The sequence below is a fragment of the Asterias rubens genome, chromosome 13 (genome assembly GCF_902459465.1).
Source record: "Asterias rubens chromosome 13, eAstRub1.3, whole genome shotgun sequence".
NCBI classification, from domain to species: Eukaryota; Metazoa; Echinodermata; class Asteroidea; order Forcipulatida; family Asteriidae; genus Asterias; species Asterias rubens.
In genome coordinates this window covers 1,411,995-1,425,983 of record NC_047074.1, presented here as the reverse complement: position 1 = coordinate 1,425,983, position 13,989 = coordinate 1,411,995, and the positions used below count along the sequence as shown (strand labels likewise).

The window sequence follows — 13,989 nt, the reverse complement described above, 5'->3', positions numbered from 1 at the left end:
CTTGTAATAAATCGGTCTGAAATGTCATATTTGATGAGAAATATCAAACTTGTTTTCACTATTTTCTCGTAATGCAGATGACCGATCGATCTCAAACTTCTACAGGTTTGTCAGTTTATGTTTTGGGGGATTACATTAAGTGCTTCCACCATACACTGCCAGCAACTGTTATGTTAGCCAATTCAAATTCTGTAATGTTCCTTTAATAATAATAACCTCTACATGGTATTGAATGATCGATGCACTATGCCAACCTACAATGTGACCTCAAGTGGTTAAACATATCTACAAATTCATCTGGGTCAAACTTCAAGGCTACGCATAAGGAATGAATTAAATGGCCCAGCAGCCGATTTCAACAAACGCTAGGATTAATCCTAACTCGAGTTAGGACGAGCAACCCGTCCTAACTTAGGATGGGTTCAATTCGTCCTACGTACTTGAATACAGAACTGAACCCGTCCTAAGTCCTAAGATGATTCCTAAGTTAGGAAGAGTTTGGTGAAATCGACGGCTGGCCCAGTGACTAGGGGTCGATTTCACAAAGAGTTAGGACTGATCCTAACTAACTTAGGACTAGTCCTAGGTAGATACTAAAAACTTAAGGCTAGTCCTAACTCGAGATTAGACTAGTCTTAACTCTTTGTGAAATCCACCCCAGGGTTTATAATATTGGAAGCGCTTTGAGAAGCCCTTTGGGTGTATAAGCGCAAAAATGGTCATTACTAATACCGCGCAATTCTTAAACAGTATAAAAGCAGCTCTTTTCAAATTAATCATAACAACGAAAAATTACCTGGGTTGACAAACGAATTATTTGACTTGATCGCATGACAAAAGAGCAGGGAAAAACGTGAGACTTATCGGTAAAGACAAGTGTAATATTTACTCTAATACCTTAGCTTATACACCGTTTGACTATTCATAATACAAAATTACAATTTCCAAATCCAACAAAAATAATTCAGAAATTCTACATACGAAAAAACAAAAACCCCAAAGGATTTCAAAGTTTGTCAACTTTCAAGTCTTCAAAATCCTTCTGCATTTCAAACTGGAATTTACCGTCAGTGTGTGACAATGCTGTAAATCTGTTTGTTTAGTCCACCTTGACGACGCTGTAGATTTTGGTGACGAACCAGAAGCAAGCAAAGAACCCAACCGAGCCTGCAGGAAGAACACAAAACGAAAACAACAACAACTTTAGTAAACAGCCACCTTGGTTAGGGCGTGATGGTCGAGTGGTTAAGAGCTTCAAATTCAAGTTCTGATGTCATTGGTGTGAGGGTTCAAGTCCCGGTCATGGCACTTGTGTCCTTGAGCAAGATGCTTTACCATAATTAGGATTTGAAAATTTGCATTGTGGAAATACGATATTGTAAAGGTTTCCAGTAACACCATGAAATGATAATCCTTAATATTAATTTTTTTTTTTATGCCTACTCTAGAATTGCAAGGGTCGTGGGTTCAAATCCCACCTGAGTAAAATATGCCTGTGACATTTTGCCATATCAATCAATCAATCAATCAATCAATCAATCAATCAATCAATCAATCAATCAATCAATCAATCCATCAATCAGAGGGAATTTATATAGCGCCAAAATCAACCAAAGTTGTTCAAAGGCGCTCAAGACAGTCGGATGAAGTTAATGTTGATACACTTATTGGAATAGAAAACATTTGAGGAGTTTCACAAGACTCAGGAAAATACTGAGTATACAGTGCTAACACACATCGGTGTATGGGTAAAAACAAAAAAATTATATTACTTATCCTGATGCAAATTTAACATCTATTATATCGTTGACGTACCGGCTGCCAAAACATAGGATTCCAACTGCCTCTAGCTACCGGGCAAACCTCGGTAGTCTAGTTGGTGAGACTCTGCTCTAGAATTGCAAAGGTCGTGGGTTCGAATCCCACCCGAGTAACATGCCTGTGATATTTTTTTCACAGGACTTTGGAAAGTACTTAGTATACGGGGCTAACACATATCGGTGTATGGGTAAAAAACAAAAATTAATATTCTCTATCCCCGATGCAAATTTAACATCTATGATAATCTTTAAATTTAAACATAATCAAAGTTCCGGTTAAAAACAGAGAAATAAAATCCCTGAAGACTTACCGGTGAACAAAAAGAACATTATGACGATAATGGAGGTGTAGCCGAAGTACAGGATGGTACTCGCAGTTCCATGAATGGTCAACTTAGAGACAAAGTAATGCACGCAGTAAATGAACAGATACACTGCCGTGAAACCACTGGTCAGGAAAGAGCGCCACCACCAATGATAATCCTGCGAGATGAAAAACAAAACAAGTTTTTTTTAAAGTGTGTTCCAATGCTTTAAGCACTACTGTGAAATTCCACCAAAAAAATGGAACTTTAAATTGTTGTGTCAAGGTTAACTTTGTATTTTATTAAGTGTTGTATCAACTTTATATTTTGTTTTACTGTCATGGCTTTTCAGCATGTTTGTCAAGTGAGGAGTTGTTCTAAGTTTGAATAAATATATTTCATCCGTGGAAACTCCGCCCCCTCAAAAAAAACAAAAAAACAACAACAACAGAGTTGTGAGCAGACATGAGAGTTGATTATTCAGACATGAACTTGGCTTCAAGTACCACCTTTTGGAGCTGCATCTCACTAATGAAAGACCTAACCTTTGACCTTTACATACCTCAGCACATAGATGGAAATAGCAGAGGAGAACGGTGGCTTCGGAGCAAGTGATGACTAGGATGATGGCCACGAAGAACAAGAAGCCAAACATGTAGTAGAACTGGTGAGACCTGCACACAGAATCAAACAATTGAATTAGTGCCAAAACTAGGAACATACATACATGAATACCTATAAGGCATTTGTAAAGCGCCACTACGTCAAGAACGCAGCGCATTAGGTTGGGTATAGATAATGTTTGATGCACTTCTTGAAAGTGTGTAGAGAGTCAGATTCCTTGATTGAGATGGTGAGTGCACTCCAGATGTGGGGAGCAAAATGAGAGAAGGTGAGACTTGAAAAAGACTTAAGAAGCTTGATTGAGGTTGGTTCCATGAGGCGAGTAGTGTCGGATGCTGACCGTAGACTTGAACGGCCAATGGAGAGACAGGCAAGAGGATAAATAGCCAGGTGCTGTGTTGTTGGAACGCAAGACTATTATATTAGACAGCCATCAGTGGGACTTCCCCAACTGGTACCTTGTTCGTACCATGCCTTCAATAGTCCCACACAAGGCAGTATTTAAGGCAAAAATGTTTAGCACGCATGCACTATGTGCAATTAACATATTTCATGGGAGGGGTCTACTCTATTTTCTCACTTTGAAAACAAAACAAAAAACAAAACGAGAATTGAAAACCGATTTGAAGTCTTACCAGATGCTGTTCAAGATAAAGAAAAGCTGAATGAAGATACAGCCGAAGGGGAGCACCCCACCCATGATGATTCCGGGGAACGGACGGGTGTAGAAGGACTGCTCTGGGATCTGGCGTGGGATCTGGTTTGTGCGCACTGGGAACTCGATGGGCTGCGAGGGAGAAACATTGGTAGCGTCATTTTTGCTGTTCACTAGGGTTGCGTTTTGGCAGTCGTTATCAACAACTGTTTTGGTTGCCTTGGCCGTTAATCACTGACCAGTGCCGACCAAATTATTGGTTACAGCTACCCTAGACAAGCGATGTTTGAATCTTTGCATGGTGTGCAGAATAAGAATAAACTATAAATAATAGTTAACTTGTGAGGAACAACAATTTTTTTATTTTAACGTCTTTTTCCTCCTCAAGACGAGCAGAGTAAACTGTTCCAAACATCGAGACCAAACCAGCTCTTTTCAGAGCCAACACTCCCTCAAAAAAAGTATTACATGGTTGTAACTGCAAGTTTACTGTATTATCTATAGTTTATTCTTATGAGTTTTTCTACTCTGAGCCGACTGGGTCTTTCTAGGTCTTATAGTCCTTTCTGCTATGAGCAGACTGGGTCTTACAATGTCTTTAAATCCCTTTCTCCTTGGACCCATTGGTATTTTTACCAAACATAAATCAAAAAACAAATTTGTTCATTGCTTGACAAAAAAGTCACTTAACTTCAATTCAAAAGAAATTCTTACCCTCTTTTTGAAGCCAAAGTACGACCCGACGAACACAAGCGGTACGGACACTCCGAACCACATTGCCAGGAGGGCTACCAGTGTGGTGAAGGGTATAGCTGCGGAGCTCTGCTTAGCCCAAAGGAGAAGGTTCAGAATGAAGACGATGGTAAAGATCAAGCCTGGGATCAGGACACAGGTCAGGATCAGGTTGGACTTCCACTTCTCACCACCAAACGCTAAAAAAAAAAAAAAAAAAAAAAAAAAAAAAAAGGGTTTAAATTCCTTTTTGAGATCAAGTTTTGGGCCATGACATGACTTTCCACTAACCTCGAAAAAGATGTATGTAAGGAAGTTTTCACAGAGATGTTATTTTATGCATTTGTAGAGTGGCGTGGCCGAGTGGTTAAGAGCATCGAATTCAAATTCTGGTGCCAAGTCATCGGAGAGTGGGTTCGAATCCTGGTTGTGACACTTGTGTCCTTGATCAAGATACTCTACTATAATTGCTTCTCTTCACCCAGGGGTATAAATGGGTACCTGCGAGGGTAGAGGTTGTTAATGTGTATGAAATAGCCTTTGGAGTGCCATAGCAGCTCAAGGTTGTATACTCCCCAGGGAGCTGAGAAAGACTAAATGGATGTTATTGGCCCTATGACCAGGGCACTAATGTAAAGCGCATTGATACTGTGAAATGCGCTATATAAGAATTTGTTACTATTATTATTACAATACATCAAGTGAAAATACTGGTATTTGACAAAAACCAAACATGTCCAGTGCCCTAAACTACTTCAGGTTGGTACTTACTCTTGTACATTCTTGCAGAGACGAAGCCAGCCGGTGTTCCAAGGCAGACATAAAGAACCAGAGCACATGTCATCAAGGACCCACGGTTGGCTGGCGAGAGGAACCCAAGACAGGCAAACACTGACAGCCAAAGAGGACAAACAGAATGTTTAAATACAATCGGAGATCTCCTGCTTTACTAAGTTCAAGTCTGTGATCCAGAATGCGCTATAAAAATGCTGTTTTATTATTATTGACTGATAAGAACTATTGACCTCCTGCACGCACGTCACACGCGGCGACTGTGCCACGCTCACCATTTTGGTTGGCATTAGGCATTATGTAAATGCTGCATCACCTAAAATGCGCACTTCAATTAATAATGCACAGCGACATTGCCCAACAGTATTGCGGTTCCAAGATTACTCTGATGATGACGTCAGGTAAATTGGGTCAATATCTATTTTTGTAGTCCTCTTTGAGTTCGAATGTAAATTTTTGTGTTTGTTGATTTCGTTTTGTATTTGTCAGACGTTTCAAAACAAGCCCTTTTGGCTTCTGTAAATACCCCCTTATTGGTTTGCATTCATTACATAATTTTTTTGTTTTGTCCATTTTCATTAATTGTTTTCTCGATCTGTTCTTGACTGTCTTTGACTTAAATAATTGTACTGACATTGTTTATTAATCTCCTTTTTCTGACCAATATGGAAATAAATGTTGATTGAATTGATTAGAAGACTCACCCAGAGTGATGAACGTCATGAAGAACATCTGAGAACCCGACCCAAGCAGAACCGAGAGCAGCATTCCCTTACGCGGGGGACGGAAGACGTCTCCGTGAACGAGCTTCCAGCCAAACTCCTCCTGAGCCTCCTCCTAGCAAAAAAAAAAAAATAATCATAAGAATAATAATAGTGGCTTATTTTTAAAGCACTCATTTCCGTCATTCAGTGATGCTTTGGCCATCGACTCCGCTCCTCATCAGACTTGACCCGGCTCTCCATTCCTAGATCCTAAAGGAAAGCTGGGGACACAGTCTTTGCGGTGGCTGCACCGCGCTTGTGGAACGCGCTGCCAGCAAATCTGAGAGGGGCTGCGTCGTTGGCTGTGTTTAAACGCCTCCTCAAGACATTTTCATTTCCAGAACCATCCTAATTTGCTCCTCTTTGTGTTTCTCTATTTGCCAGTCGTTGGTCTGGTTTTGTTTTTGTTGTTATGTTGCCCTCCCTTTGTCAATGTTAGGCGCTCTGTTCTTTGTATAGCGCTGTATAAATGCTTTGTATTATTATTATTATTATTATTATTATAAGGCGCTTCAATATTCCTCCTGCAAGGTATGAGGGACTTGATTGATTTATGAGACCTACTCCAATGATAAGAGACTTCAGGCCGGTTAGTCACTAGGAATAGAGAAAACCACGCAACTTCAAGGCATATTTGAGAGGATCATTATATTCTACTTTTAAAACATCTTTCAAAACATAATGGATTTATGAAGAAACTATAAATAAATAGTTTACTTGCGGGTACCACCGTGTGTAAATCTTTTTTGTGGGAGTGTTGGCTCTGAAAAGGGCTGATGTGGTCTCAACATTTCGAACAGTGTACTCTGCTCGTCTTCAGGAGAATGCTGGACTAATGGTGGTTGTTGAGCTTACTATGCATTTTATAACAAACGGTTTGTTCCAGAAGACGATCAGAACATACTGATTGAAACATCAAGTTGAAACCAACTGTTCTTTTCAGAACCACCCCAACTCATTCAGTCATTACATGTACATGGTATTACCGCAAACCCACACATAACAAATGGTTTCTAACGCTTTTCATAGACCAAATCGCCCGATCCAAGGCAGCGTGTCCCTTTACGGAAATACTTACGGTGTCCATTTGGTTGTAGCGTGTGATATCCTTATGAAGTGTGCGCAGCATTATCATGGCAACCATACCGGACAGAAACAAGACAATCACCAAGGAGTTCATGATACTGTGGAATCAATCAAAGGAACGACAACGGCTTAAAAACACTGGACACTATTGGTAAATGTCAAAGACAAGTCGTGACTTGGTGTATCTCAACATATGCATCAAATTACAAACCTACTTTATTACTAAATAATACTATAAATTACTTCTTTCTCAAAAACTACGTTACTTCAGAGGGAGCTGTTCTTCCACAATGTGTTATACTATAAACAGCTCTCCTCTACTCGTTACCAAGCAAGGTTTTATGCTATTAATTATTTTGAGTAATTACCAATAGTGTCCAGTGCCTTTAATGAAAATTAATTTGTGACTGGTACTCGGCTCATTATTGCTAAGCAGAAATTGTTTAAGCAGTATTTTCTGCTCAAACAGTTCTATGAAATTGGGCCTTGATCAGAAACATCAAACTTTGAGTCCAGTGCTCTAATCCACTAGGCCACGACACGCCCAAAAAAGAACTTCCAAGGTTGGAGTTGAACCCGGAACACGCGCGTTCTTACCTGAACCACTGGATGTTGGTGTGAGGCATGGACTCTAGGATATAGTCCCAGCGTGAGGCCCAGCGCATCTCAAAGTTAGGCTGTGGGTAAAATCAGAAAAAAGGGTGTCATCCACTAGGAGCCTGGCTGGTAGATCAGAATGCACTAACTTTTTACAAAGCAATAATTGTTACTAAGTGCTGCAAAAGGGCATAAGTGTCATGACCGGGATTCGAACCCACACTCTGCTGCTGACAACACCAGAGCTTGGGCTCGGGGAACCTAGACCGTTCGGCCATGACACGCCAGGTGGAGGAGAGAGACAAAAAACCTGAAACTTACCACAAAGTTGACGTTGAAGGTGTACCTGATTTTGATTGGCTTTTCCACCTTGTCTGGGATCGCTAATGGAGTGTAAGCCACATTTTCGCTCAGCCCCGTGAGACATTGGTCGGTGTCTTTGTGATCAATACTATAGAAAAAAAACATACAAGTATATTTAACAAAAAACATCCGTGGTTAACTCTTTGGTGCACAAGTCGGTCGGTAGAGACCACCAAAACACGCTCAAATTGGATCTTGATAAACGGTCTAAACTTAAACTAATCTGTGCACCAAATAGTTTTAAATAGCTGTGTGTTTGTTCTTGGTTTAGCAAATAAACAAGGGTTTTATACTTGTCTGATATTTACGCAGGCCTGGCATTTCATCTTTGCGAGGTCAAGGCCATTTTCATTTTGAAAATTGTACTTGACGGGGTAATTGTTTTTAGGAGAGTCACGTAAATCCGTAGCAATAGCACCGCCGCAAGTAATATTTTAAAGGAAGCTACATCTACCATTAATATCTTTGTACCATAAGTTCAATGTAAATCTTTGGACGTTTGTGTTTTGTGTCAGACAAAAAGTGTCCTATCCCTTTAACATCCATTTGAGAGAAGCGTTCCAGAGTCGTGCTGAACCGAATTCTGGATTAAATACATGAAAAGTTCCATGTCTGAGACAGTTAGGAGCGACTGGACGTGCTAGAAGTTGAAGGATCGACTGTTGCAGTCATTTGGACTGACTTTATAGCGTCTGGGTTTCACATGATGATCTTGTCATGAGCCGAGAACTGAATGTAAAATTTTGCCGGTTTGAAACTTTATTTGGGATTGACCTAGAGTCGCTCCTAATCTACTTGATTCGGCATGTAAATACTCACCTATGAGGCTCAATCTTGACAGAGACAATTCTCGCCACATCCTTGTTTTCTTGCAGGGGATGAAACGTGATGGTGAAGTTAACATGGTTGAATAAGTAGTACATATCCGGAAGACCATAGCTACCCTGAAACAGACAAACAAACACCAAACAGTCAGTACGCTTAGCACATTTTTATTTGATTTTTTGTGTGTGCAAGTCGCCGGACAGACAAGACCTGAAGACCGCTTCAAGGCTACAGATCAACTATTTTTCCATGGGCCATTGCCACCTACTCCTTGGGCTGAAACAGGGTTACCCCCTTTGAAGTCCACACGGATGTAGGCTTAGAGTATCATCCATCAGAAGCCTGGCTAGTAGGGCAGAAAGCACTACCTCCCAAACTTTTTCTGAAACAATCTGGCAATATGAAGATTGGTTGTGTTTCATTCTTCAATGGTTTACGGATCAAAATGTCTATTATGAACAAGGAACTAGGAACTCGCATCTGGGAATATGAAGATCGTTTGGGTTCCACTCTTCAATGGTTTACGGATCAAAATGTCTATATGAACAAGGAACTAGGAACTTGCATATGGGAATATGAAGATCGTTTGGGTTCCACTCTTCCATGGTTTACGGATCAAAATGTCTATATGAACAAGGAACTAGGAACTTGCATCTGGGAACATAAAGATCGTTTGGGTTCCACTCTTCAATGGTTTACAGATCAAAATGTCTATATGAACAAGGAACTATAGAAACTCACATCTGGGAATATTATGAAGATCGTTTGGGTTCCACTCTTCAATGGAATACGGATCAAAATGTCTAAATGAACAAGGAACTACATGTAGGAACTTGCATATGGGAATATAAAGATCGTTTAATTTCACTCTTCAATGGTTTAAGGGTCAATTGTCTTTAAGGGTCAAGGAACTAGGAACTCACATCAATAACGCAGGCATCTTTGCGATGACCATTCTTGTCGACGTAACATCCGATGGGGAAACCTGGGGCACAGTAATGCTGGCCCCCCTCCACTGGATAGCACCATGTGACAGGCATGTTGTCTATGATCCTGACGAGTGAATAGGGCAATAGACATAATCAAAATAACGTTTCTAATGGGAAGGTATACTCATTTTGGTTTAACCCAATTTTTTCTTAAGGCAAGTCGCCTGACACACAAGGCCTGAAGGCCACTTCAAGGTGTAGGCTAACATAAACTATTTTTCCAGGTGCCGTTGCAACCCACTCCTGGGGCTAAAGCAGGGTTAACAACCCCCCCCCCCCCCCCCGGTACAGTCCATACAGATTTAGGCATGGGTATCATCCACTAGGAGCCTGGCTGGTAGAGCAGAAAGCATTACCTCCCCAACTTTAGGAAGCAATCATGGTTAAGTGTCTTGCTTAAGGACACAAGTCTCATGACCGGAACTTGAACCCACACTCTGCTGATCTAACACCAGAGCTTAAATCCGGTGTGACTCTTAACTGCTGGCCATGATACGCCACAAACATAAAGGACTGACAGCATCTTTGATATTATTTCTCTAGGTGTTGCAACGGAAAAAATTTTTTGAACCAACCAGTGCTGCTGGTAGTTCAGCATGATCCCCTTCTTGAGAAAGTTCAACTTCTCAAGTTCTTCCTTCTTGGTCGGGTCGTAGGTTTTCTCGCAGACCTTAACACATGTCTGGTTCTTATTGAAGGTGAACTCATAGGGCGACGAGCTGATGCGCTCACCAAAGACGACTTGTCCAAGATTTTCAACCGGTCGGACTTCCTGGGAGAGCTGGCAGAAGTCGAACCTGAATTTTTTTTTTCGGAGGAGAACATAAACAAATCAGGGTTAGAAATTAACACTGGACCGCGTTCTGGAGACACTATTGCTGATGTGCAAGCTTCAGTCATGATGCCAGGTTTCCAAACTGTTTTTATTATGAGGCAATGCAAGGCCTGTGTTCTTTCTCTGTGACATTTGACACCTTTTTTTATTAGCTGTGTCTCGGATCAATGTACACTGGACAATATTATGAATTAATCTAGGGAAAATCTGTGCTTTGTATTTTGCTCAAAGTGCATGGCAAACAATTTCAAGTCCTTGGTAGGCTCGCCCAGCACCGCCCAACGTTGCTACAAGAACCTTACTCTGTGATCAAACTTACTTGTCATATTCAAAGGGAATAACACTCTCTGTCGAGTCCAGTCGGTTGACATACATAGCTATCGAACTCTACAAAAATAAAAAACAACAGGGTTGGATTAACCTTTAAGTCATGAAAGTTTTGAAAGTTCCTACTAAATTGTTATGGCAGGCCTTGCTACTGCACTGAGGCAACAAAGGCTATTGCTACTGGTCTTTGCCGTGGTGCCTTTGAAATGCTCTGTAGATTACAATTTCCTCATAGGGTGCCTTTTAACAGGGGGAAAATGCTTTGGTACCCTTGCCCTTTCAAAAACAAAGCATACAGGCCTGGTACAATCTCAACTCTGACCTTCCACCACTTTTTCACTCATTATTTATGAAACAATAATATAGTATCTAAACTACTCAAATACAAAAGCCTGTTCACAAGTGCCATCTTTATTTTGCGAATGCAATTAAAAATAAATGTATTGAAAATATAAATAGCCCCATTAAAAATATTTAACAGCTGCACAGAAAATGTAAATAGCTAGATCGAAAATGTGTGCATGCCCTCGCCAAAATACATGAAATAATGCAGTTCGCAGAAAGTTACAAAAAACAGACCTACGTGTATGGCCTTTGTGAAACGGGGTCATTGAACTACTGTACATTTATCAGGCCTGTATCAAGACCTGCGACCAAAACTTGGTTTGGTAAAGTTCCTAAAAAGAAAATTTACAACTCTGGAAAATATAATTAGCTGCATTGACAAATGGAATGATTGAAAAAATGGTTGCAGGATACCAAAAGTTTTCTATCAATTGATTGTTCCAATGTTATGTGAAACTGTCAGACAGTGACTTTTGTTACAATTTTAGCCTGGATCATGCCACGTAGTACATTGTAGACCATGAAGACTGAAGAGCGTGGTAAAAAAAAAAAAATCAAAAAATTCTGGACTCACTTTTACTTTTGCAGTTCATGTCCCTACTATGCGGGTGCCCATAGTCGAGACCTCGCACTATAATTTTTTGTTAAAGCGATTACTGCCTGGTTGATTTTGATGAATGCCCCATTCAGCAAAACCAATCAGGTGGGTTGGAGGGGAATGCTTGAGGCAAGATAATTTGTTGAATAGAAATCTGCAGGCAAACAGGGAATACCACCCGCAGTTTCCGCTTGTTTAGTATTGGCACAAACTCATGTGGGGCTACACTCCCCCTACAGGGCTCGAAATTAACACTGAAACGCAGGCTCAAGATTTAAGCATCGGGCCAGTAAACTTTAAATCAATCGTACAAGTCTGGCGGGCATAGTGTTTTTGAATATACATGTACAATGTACACCTCACTGCATTTTAAATTCAAACCAGTTTAGAAATAATACAAATATGTTTCAATTTCGTTGCGTTTTGAAGTATTAGCAACAAGAACCATTATTTTTCCCCAGTTGTGGTCACTCTCCGACCATAGCACCGGTCACTTACCGACCATTGTGGAGATAGTTGCGATAACATAACCTCTTCCCGACGGCAAGGAGGGTTACGTTATCGCAACTAATTGTGGAGAGTGCTAGCTAGATACTATTCATCATAGAACGAGGTTCGTTTGGCTATCATCTCCACGAACTCGATAGCGGAACAAACCTAATAGTTCTCGGAGTAGCAGAGTGCCACATAGACTTGAAAATGTGCGCGCTCATTTTGGTTTAATTACATGAAACTTCGCACCAAAAATAGAAGTTGTAGTGCGAACGAAGGTGGTCATGTCATCAACATGACTTTGACATTTATATCATGATTAAAGGCACTGGACACTATTGGTAATTGTCAAAGACTAGCCTTCACAGTTGGTGTATCTCAACATAGGCATAAAATAACAAACATGTGAAAATTTGAGCTCAATCGGTCATCAAACTTACCGAGATAATAATGAAAGAAAAAACACCTAGTCACACGAAGTTGTGTGCGTTTTAGATGGTTGATTTCGAGACCTCAAGTTCTAAGTCTGATCTGAGGTCTTGAAATCAAATTCATGGAAAATTACTTCTTTCTCGAAAACTATGGTCTTTCAGAGGGAGCCGTTTCTCACAATGTTTTATATCATCAACCTCTCCCCATTACTTATTTATCACCAAGAAAGGTTTTATGCTAATAATTATTTTGAGTAATTACCAATAGTGTTCACCGCCTTTAACTGTTCCACCCTGGCTCTGCGCTGTGGCACCTGTGCTATAAAAAAAAGGCTGTTCGTAACCAACGAAAGCGAACACACCATGCTCTGTGCATGCTCTGAACACACAGTCAGAGCGGTTTCCAAACATGCCAATGCAATAGTCGACTAGCGCAGTTCAACTTCAACTACACGTTTGGGCAATGTTAGTAAAACTAGTATGGTATTCCTTGCACAAACTTGCCCCATGCTGAGCTGTGAATAGATATTATTTTATATATTAATTTTATATTTTTGAACAGTTAACTGTTTTGTTTAGCGGAAAACTATTTCGTTTAGTTAGCCTGGTGAGGTAAGTAAGGAAGTTCTAAATGTTAATAATTTTTAAAATGTAATAATTATTCGTAGTGATAAGAAGAGATGAGAGCATACCTTGCACATAATTTCCAAAGGCTTTCCTGATACTTTATATTTGTCTTCATTTTCCTTCGAGCAGAAACTGACGGGTGCCAGCCCCGGTAGGTAAAGTGCCGAACACTTCACAAGAAGGAGCACGAAAACCACCGCAGTTGCCATTCCACGTAAAACAGAACCACCACCGCCTCTCCTAAAACACACCATTCTTGAGCCTTTTTCCAAACAGTTCACTCGAAAAAACAGCGGGCCAAAGATGAAAAACTTATTGAAGATACGTGCTTTCCATCAAATGCGACAAAATAATCTAATTTAGATGCGACAATTTGAGGAACAAATCGACGAAACCCAATGTGTTGAAATGAGCTCTTCCTTTTTTCTTCTTAATCACACGCCATCAACGGCCACGCTGGCAACAAATCAACCATCCATGCAACACGCACGTTCGTCATCACCATTGGACGGCTATTTACAAAATGTCAGTTATATTTACATTGGACGCTTGGACGATAGGCACAGGGATATCTTATGACAGAACCAACAGTAAAATTTATGATTTTTTTTACTGATCACAAGGTTATTATAAAAGGTTTTTTTTTATAAGTAATAAATAATCACAACATTTTCAACAGTCAGTCATAATAATACTATGACTTTGAGTTGTAAATTTTTAGTCTTCTGACTACCGGTATTATTTCAATGGAAAATCGAGGGGCATGGAATACGGAGCGCCAA

The 13,989-nt window shown here is 40.3% G+C and overlaps 1 protein-coding gene across 1 annotated transcript; it reads right to left on the bottom strand.

Annotated features, from left to right (window-relative positions):
* Positions 1–621: 621 nt before the first annotated feature.
* LOC117298884 (transmembrane 9 superfamily member 2-like) lies at positions 622–13,668 on the bottom strand. The gene is made up of 15 exons (XM_033782254.1): positions 13,273–13,668; positions 10,707–10,774; positions 10,128–10,349; positions 9,487–9,616; positions 8,558–8,682; positions 7,697–7,826; positions 7,376–7,455; positions 6,771–6,876; positions 5,633–5,765; positions 4,908–5,027; positions 4,119–4,336; positions 3,385–3,536; positions 2,688–2,799; positions 2,132–2,303; positions 622–1,167 (listed from the first exon to the last, which is right to left on the bottom strand). The coding sequence occupies exons 1-15, from the start codon at positions 13,459–13,461 to the stop codon at positions 1,100–1,102; spliced, it is 2,025 nt and encodes a 674-aa protein (XP_033638145.1). The 5' UTR covers positions 13,462–13,668; the 3' UTR covers positions 622–1,099.
* Positions 13,669–13,989: the final 321 nt, after the last annotated feature.

Bases quoted from the DNA above. Each gene is read 5' to 3' on its own strand.
- LOC117298884 (XM_033782254.1), bottom strand. From the start codon at position 13,461: ATGGTGTGTTTTAGGAGAGGCGGTGGTGGTTCTGTTTTACGTGGAATG. The intron at 5,028-5,632 runs GTGAGTCTTCTA...TTTGGCTGTCAG, and splicing joins CATGACGTTCATCACTCTGG to TGTTTGCCTGTCTTGGGTTC. The intron at 2,800-3,384 runs GTAAGACTTCAA...TTCTGTGTGCAG, and splicing joins TTTATCTTGAACAGCATCTG to GTCTCACCAGTTCTACTACA.